Below are 8432 nucleotides of genomic sequence, written 5' to 3'. Positions count from 1 at the left end.
TGTTATCCCTTGAACGCTTCCTTATGTGCTTAGAAGATGATTTGGGAGTCTGGGAATGGAGTCTGAGATCCTTCGCGGCTTTACAAGAATGGTTCATCCTTGTATAAAGAATCATACGTTGCATTTTCAGCGTATTAAATAGGACAAGTTTTGCCATTTCCAAGCATGCTCGTTATTGGACATCTCTCCGTTCCTTTACCTTTTTCCTTTTTGCGTAACTTTATTTTGCCATTTCCACGAGTGCTTATTCTTTATCTACCCATTGCCTTAACTTCCTCTCTTTCCCGTGACCTAGTTTTGCCATTTCCACGAGTTATCATTCTGCATATTCCCATTTCCTTAATCTTTTTCTTTCTCCGTAACCTAATTTTGCTCTACCTCGTATCCCTCCTTCCTATCCCTTCTTCACCCAATCACTAACACTCGACTCGACCCAGATTACAGAGGCAGTGTTTGGTCGCATTTCCCCCATCTCACTTATCATCAAATTAGTCGTTGTGTTGAATTATAATACATCCCGCCAAAACTTTCCCCGGGATGACGTGTTCCTCATTAGGCCAATTGAATAAACGCCGATGCGTCATTATAAGTTAAGGGAGAAAGACACAAGTTGCTGCCAGCCACTAAACAGCTCAGCGGGGATCGCGAGGTGAAGAAAGTTTGTGAGGTGAGCCGACGGACGAGACGAGACCGAACCAGATGGCTAGATTTGTATATTGGCGCTGACGTTGGTATTTGTGTCAAGTTGCAGACATAACGTATAACTCCTCTTCGTCCTCTTCCTCTTCATCAACTTTCAACACATGGCATCCATTTTCTACCATCACATCCTACCTTCGTCTCATCCAGATTCTCTCCTCTTCCTCTTTTTCTCCTCCTCATCGTTCTTCTCTTCCTCCTCCTCCTCCTTCCCCTCCTACTCCTATTTAAACGTCCCCTGGAATAAGACGAGGCTCAAATCATCATGTTGTAACTAATATTTAAAGGACGTGACTTCTTCATCCTCCTCCTCAAGACTGCTGCAGGTCGTAACTAATCTTGCAGAGGCGGGGAATGTTAAGATGAGAGAGAGAGAGAGAGAGAGAGAGAGAGAGAGAGAGAGAGAGAGAGAGAGAGAGAGAGAGAGAGAGAGAGAGAGAGAGAGAGAGAGAGAGAGAGAGAGAGAGAGAGAGAAGTGAAGAAAATTGGAGAAAAGTAAAGTACAGAAATGAGTAAGAAAGTTAAAAAGGTAAAGAAAGGTAAAGAAGAGTAAAAAATGTCGAAAAAGAAAACTAAATAAAAATATGGAAAGAAAAGTTAAGTAAAGAAAGATGAATGAATAGATAGGTAGATAGATAGATAGATACATTGAGAGAGAAAGGGATAGATAGATATAGATACATTGATAGATAGATAGATTGAGAGAGAGAGATGAATGAATGAAGGATAAACTCTCGCCCACGCTCCTTCTAACGCAAGACAAAGCAATATTGTAAGCTGTTTTCAGGCGCTGGAAATACATCCGACTACAAAGTATGTATAATTGCTACCGCGAGCAAAAATAATAATAAAAATGTTAACGATAATGATAATAATAATGATGATGGTAATAATAGATGTACGCCTCCTCCTTTTCTTCTTTATAATGATAATAATAATGATGATGGTAATAATAGATGTACGCCTCCTCCTCTTCTTCTTTATAATGATAATAATAATGATGATGGTAATAATAGATATACGCCTCCTCCTCTTCTTCTTTCTCCTCCTCCTCTTCTTCTTTTTCTTGTTCTATTTCTTGTTATTTTCTTCTTCTTCTTCTTCTTCTTCTTCTTCATCTGCTACTACTACCACCATCACCACCACCACTACGACTACTTAATAATATTACTACTTCTACTTCTTCTACTACTACTACTACTACTACTACTACTACTACTACTAATAATAATAATAATAATAATAATAATAATAATTATAATTATAACACAAGACAAAGTGGAAAGTGAATATACAAAATGAATTATTAAAATGGCGAACCCCGCCGCCGCCGCCCGAGGAAATTATATAATGATTCGCAAAGCAGACTGCCACGCGTGGCCTGGCGGGCTGGCTGTGTTTATTTGTTTGTGTGTCTGTCTCTTCATCTATCTGTCTGTGTGTCTGGCTTACTGTTTGTCTGTCTATCTGTCCCTCTGTCTCTCTGTGTATGTGTGTCTGGCTGTCCGGTTGTCTAGCGGGTTGAATTACTGCGTGTCTGTCTGGCTGGCTGATTGACTGGTTGACTTGCTAACTGACCTGGGTGCTGTCTGTCCTTTTGAATAGATAACTGAGTGGCTTATTATTCAACTGTTTGGCTGCCTGGACAGAATGACTTGTTGGCTGGCTGGTTTGTGAGACGGAATGGCTTCTGCGATCTATCTACAGACAGCAAAGACTTTTGTATATAACGAGTTTATATGAGTAAAAAAAAAACACTGGTTATCCTTAAGACATTTCCCAAGAGAAAGAGGGAAGAAATAGAAATGAAGATATGATCAGCCAACACACTGGTTATCCATTAGACTTACTCCTCAAGCGCCTAGTTAGCATGTGGTGGCTTGCCGTTCACATCCAGAGTCTAACGTCGATACCCTAGTGGCAAACAGGTCGAACTCACTCCAGCCAAGACCAGCACGCGAGTATGACGTATCTTGGATATGCCGTAAACGATTGACTCATCTGGAATTCATGTTTTTCCTCGTTTTGTAGCTATTTTGTGCTTGTTTGTGTGTCTGCACGTAGTGAAGGCTTATGACATGTGAGGAAAGCAGGCATATAACTAACTAACGTGGAGCATACGTTCGGGGGCGCCTAGCTTCTCTCACTCGCCGCGTGGAACTCACTTACACCATAGATCGCAAGTATAAGGTTTTGATAGAGGAATCAATTTTATATATATATATATATATATATATATATATATATATATATATATATATATATATATATATATATATATATATATATATATATATATTTCAAAATAGGAAAGAAATTTTGTATGGACACACATACATCACAAGTTAGCGGGTCTGGACAGAGGGTGAATCTCTACAAACATTAGCTTTGTCGCCGCATGAGAGGGTAATGACTATATATACAAGCTGATCAGTTGATAAGTGTTGCTGGTCACTCGCTCACTCATAATACTTTTTTTTCCTTTTTTGCTGGTGTTGTAGGTCATGCAGTATCACGTATACCCCTCGAACCCTTGCAGCTTATGTCACTTTATTCAGCAGCTCATAACAGGAACGCTAGAAAAAATTATATACAGGAACGTGCCGGTGTGTGGGATGGGATATATGCTTACATGCTGGTTGTGTGTGTGTGTGTGTGTGTGTGTGTGTGTGTGTGTGTGTGTGTGTGTGTGTGTGTGTGATAGATATGAATAGATAGATACATACATAGATTGATAGATAGAGAGATAAATAAACAGATGGAGAGAGAATTTTAGACACTTTATTTCGCTCTTAAGATCATAATTACCTTTGCCTGAGTCACGGCGCTCCGTATGGTAGAGGTCAGCTGGGCCACTGATGATTAATATAATAAGGTGACGGAGCTGTTGATGCTTTTTCTTTTACAGCAAAGGAAGTAGCTTAAGGGAAATAATAAATGAGAGAGAAAAAAGCCCGTAAGAGAAATAAAGCCCGCAGAAATAAACAAAGAGAAAAAAAGACAAAGAGAAGGAAAAGCCCGCAGAAAAAAGGGTAAAAAGAACGAAGGAAAAGACCGCAAAAAAAAAAACAGACAAAAGGAGAGAAAGAAAATAGAGATCAGAACAGAAAACAGAAAAAAAAACAGACAAAAATGAATGCTGTGTGTGTCTTTATAAGGGAATCATAACCTTTATTGCCCTCGTTCTTTGCTCTATACAAGACTTTCATTCTTCTGGGAACACACATATTCAGTTATCTACTTTTTATTTGTTGTTGTTGTTGTATAATGTATTGTTACTTTCTTGCACTTGCTTGTTGTTTGTTTTATGTGTTCTGACTTTCTTGCTGTTTTTTCGTTGTACAGTGTAGTGTTACTTTCTTGCTATTGTATTTGTTGTATAATGTATTGTTGCTTTCCTACTATTGTTTTTTTCGTATAATGTATTGTTGTTACTTCCTTACTTTTGTTTTTTTTTTTGTTTTATAAGGTGTTGCGTCTTTCGATGTATCACTCCCAGTATTAGTTTTGTTATATTTTGTCTATAACTTTTTTTTTTTGGGGGGGGGGGGTAGTTATATAAGGAATTTTAGCGACTCACTCAGTATTGTATTTGTTATATTTTGCCTTTTTTTGTTTTGTTTTTGTTTTATAAGGTGTTGTGTCTTTCGATGTGTCACTCCCAGTATTAGTTTTGTTATATTTTGTCTATACTTTTTTTTTGGTTATATAAGGAATTTTAGCGAATCACTCAGTATTGTATTTGTTATATTTTGCCTTTTTTTTGTTTTTGTTTTATAAGGTATTGTTACTTTAAGCGAATCACTCCCAGCATTGTCACTGTTATATTTTGTTTCCCCGGACTCGTAAAGCTTAGCGAGGGCAGCGACAACACAACGAGTCATGTTTTTGTATTTATTCAAACAAATAATACAAAAATATTAATTTCACGTCGATGCCTGGATGTTGACACTCAGGAAGGGGAAAGGGGGGGGGGGTAGGGCAGCGAGTGTCCTCCCCCTCCACACACACACACACACACACACACACACACACACACTGTCTCTCTCTCTCTCTCTCTCTCTCTCTCTCTCTCTCTCTCTCTCTCTCTCTCACACACACACACACACACACACACACACACACACACACACACACACACACACACACACACACACACACACACACATACGCACAGAAACATAGTGGAAACATTTATATATATAATTCCGTCATAACAATATATCATCAATATACATATGGTATATACATACATCAACGCAAGCATGTATATATATAGGCATATGTGTACATGTATATATATACTCCAAGCAACAGACACCTTATATATATACATAAACCTCTTCTTGGCCTGATATGAGCTTCGGAGAGTGAAGGGATAGCCACCTTGAGGAACCCCGGAAAACATAACCTTGGGCAGACCTCACATACCCCTTACCAAGCATTCTATCCCTTCCTCTCCGCTTGGTTCCCGCCGCTCAGTACAGCCACGCATGCCCTGAGGCCCTTCACCAGGCAGCCGAGACCCCCAGCACCCTCGTAGCCCGCCTCGTCAGGGACACACGTTACAGGAATGAATGGCACGACTGTTTGCGTTTAGCACCGGACAGACGAGCGGCGGAGGTCGTGCTCACTGGCTGGCTGGTAATGTTGCGTTGCGTCGAGCCAGTTTAAGTTAAGGCCTTGTCATGAAAACTACGAGTATCTCCGGGCAACGTGGGGATTTGGGGCGCGTCTGACACATGCCTACAACAGCCACCAGCAGCCACTCGATGCAATAATGTACAATGGCCCGCAAACAAGGCATGAACCGAGGCGTTACTTCTGCCTCTTCGCCACTGACGGAAATGTTTTAAGTACTCAGCCTTACCTTCTCCTTTTGGTTACTGTTAGGTTGGAAATGGGAGAGAAAGGAGGGTTCTGTGATGTTCTTTCTCCTCAGCCTTTGCCAGTTTCCGTTTGGTTACTGTTGGGTTGAAAAAAAGGCATGAAGGGAGGTTTTGGTGATGTTATTCCTGTTTCATCTTTGTCTTTTGTCACTGTACGGCTGGAAGTTACTTAAAGGGAGTTTTGTGGATGTTCTTTCTCCTTCACCTTTGCCACTGACGAAAATGTTTTAAGTACTCGGCCATACCAACTTCCTTTTTGGCTGAAAAATGGTCGAGAATGGAAGGTTTTGGTAACGTTCTTTTCTTTAACCTTTGCCAGCTTCCTTTTGTTATTGTTAGGCTGAAAATAAGGGAGAGAAAGGAAGATTTTGGTAATGTTTTTCCTCTTTCACCTTTGCTACTTACGGAAATATTTTAAGTACTCGGCCATACTTCCTTTTTGTTACTGTTAGATTGAAAAATGATCGAGATACGAGATTCTGGTGATGTTTTTCTCTCTTCTCATTTCTTTTTAGTTGAAGGGTTACGAATATTTGATACCAATTTATATTTTCAGGTATACGCCTCCGTGGTCTAGTGGTCAGTGTGCCTGGCTTCTACTCTGCGGGCTCGGGTTCGAATCCCGGCCCGGGCAGTCGGCCTGCATCTCACCCAGCTGTTCATCCTCCCTCTCGGGCTGGTCGATAAATGGATACCTGGGGAAACCTGGGGAAGGTAAACTGTGGTAATCCGGTTGTCACACTGCCCCTGTGTCCCGGGGTAATGGCCTCCCTCCCACCACAGGCTCAAGGGCCAATGTTACGGAGATGAGCACCGAGGCCACGCGTTGCTACAGCGTATGCCCCCAACTTTACCTTTTTACCTATATATTTAATTGTTTATTTAGTCAGTTTAATATGTGGTTAGTTCATATAAAGTTAGTTTTAAGTTATGTAGTTTTACCTCATTGTTGTATCTTTTGCAGGGTATTAGATGTCAGGGGAAGGCTTTTATTCATTCTTTCTTAATCATCATCCTTTTACTAGTTGTCCTTCCTTTATAAAATAGTTTACCTCCTCCACTACATTCTCTTGACAGTCGCTCATAGCACCCATTTCTTCCTCCTTCATTCATTTGCCTTCTTTTTAATACTTAATCTTACTCATATCCCTTTCGGCCGCTCTCCGGCCATCATAACCATCTTCCCTTTTCTCGTTGTCCTGATCCCTGTATGCAATGTTCACTTCCTCCGCCTCACCCTCTCTTGACCGTCTTTCATACATCATATCTTCCTCCTCTTCCTTTCCTTTATATCCTTTTTAGAACTGTATTTTATCAGATTCATTCCTTTCGAATGCTCTCTCCTTAATCACATTCCTTTTTCTCGCTGTCCACAGTTCACCTCCTTCGCTTCACCCTCTCGGCCGCCGCTCATACAACACTCTCCTCAGCTTGCATCATCTGGTCCACGGGGCAGTAGACGTCCCCTCGCACGCCGCCTTGGTACTCGTCCACTTCCTGGGGCGAGTGGGTCCTCACGAGTGGCCGGTACGCCTCCGACCCCTGGCCCATGGAGTGCTGCGGAGGAGAGAGAGACAAGGGAACTCTTCAGAAGGGGTGAGTGTTTGAGTATGTTTGTCTTTTGCACTGTTGACTTTACTGGTGCTATAAATATTAGGTTTGAATATGCATGAGTTTGTAGCATCTACGTGTGTGTATGTGTGTGTGTGTGTTTAGAGGTGTGAAGTGGAAGGGAAGGGAGGGAGGGAGAAATCAGGCGTGTTGAGAAAGGTAATTTGATTTGATTCCTTAGTGAGATACATACAGAGAGAGTTAGTGATATATTGGAGACACGTATTTGGGGTATTTGTATGTGTAAAGATGTGAAGGGAAATGCCGTTGGAAGAGGGAAGGAGAAAGTGTGAAGAAGGAAAGAAAGATTGGAAGCATGAGAAGGTGAGTGAGAGAAAGTAAGGAGAGGAAAGAGAGAAACGAAAGAAGATGAGAGAGAGGAAAGACTGTGAGGAAAGTGGGAAAACGTGAGAATATGAAAATGAAGAAAGGAGAGAAAATGAGGAAACGAGAGAAAAAGAAAGTGAGGAAAGGAGAGTAAGGACACGAAAGAAGATAGAGAAAAGAGGAGGAGGTGGAGGTAGGGAGAGGTGCGGTTTAGCAGAGGAAAGAAAAGGAAGAAAAAGAAGAAGGGGAGGAAAGAATGTAAGGAAGGAAAGAAGAAGGGGGAGGAAAGGAAGGAAGGGAGGAAGGAAAGGAAGAAAAAGAAGAAGGGGAGGAAAGAATGTAAGGAAGGAAAGGAAGAAAAAGAAGAAGGATAGGAAAGGAAGAAAAAGAAGAAGGATAGGAAAGGAAGAAAAAGAAGAAGGGGAGGAAAGGAAGGGAGGGAGGAAGGAAAGGAAGAAGGGGATGATAGGAAGGAAGGGAGAAAAGAAAAGAAGGGAAGAAAAGGTAAAATGAGGGGAGAAGGGAATGAGAAAAAGAGGGAGTGTTTGAAAGGGTAACAGATCATATAGAGTAAATAACACACTGGACAAAAAAAGAAAAAAATAGAAAATGAATGAAAAAAGAATTGGAGAAAGGTTGAGTCTCTTTTGCTGTATTATTTAGCGAACAACAAAGATATCCTAACTTCGTATAGAGGTTAGTGAAGTATTATGTAGTATTTCCATGTTTAATTATATGTGTATGTGTAGATGTGTTGTCCCTTGATATAACAATTTTAATCCACGGCGTAACAAATGAAAGGAAATGGAATATATACTGTTGATGGGTACGTGTGTGTGTGTGTGTGTGTGTGTGTGTGTGTGTGTGTGTGTGTGTGTGTGTGTGTGTGCGCGCGTATCCGTCGTT

The 8432-nt window shown here is 40.9% G+C and overlaps 1 protein-coding gene across 1 annotated transcript in view; it reads right to left on the bottom strand.

The window, feature by feature from the left end:
- Nucleotides 1-4793: 4793 nt before the first annotated feature.
- Nucleotides 4794-8432, bottom strand: part of LOC127007540 (neural cell adhesion molecule 1-like) — a 165017-nt gene continuing 161378 nt past the window's right edge. The window contains exon 18 of the mRNA XM_050878709.1: nt 4794-7145. Coding sequence (XP_050734666.1) covers nt 6999-7145 — 147 coding nt within the window. The 3' untranslated portion in view covers nt 4794-6998. The remainder of the gene's footprint in view (nt 7146-8432) is intronic.

The sequence above is a fragment of the Eriocheir sinensis genome, chromosome 35 (assembly GCF_024679095.1).
Source record: "Eriocheir sinensis breed Jianghai 21 chromosome 35, ASM2467909v1, whole genome shotgun sequence".
In the NCBI taxonomy this organism is placed as follows: Eukaryota; Metazoa; Arthropoda; class Malacostraca; order Decapoda; family Varunidae; genus Eriocheir; species Eriocheir sinensis.
This window is presented reverse-complemented; position numbering and strand designations above follow the sequence as displayed.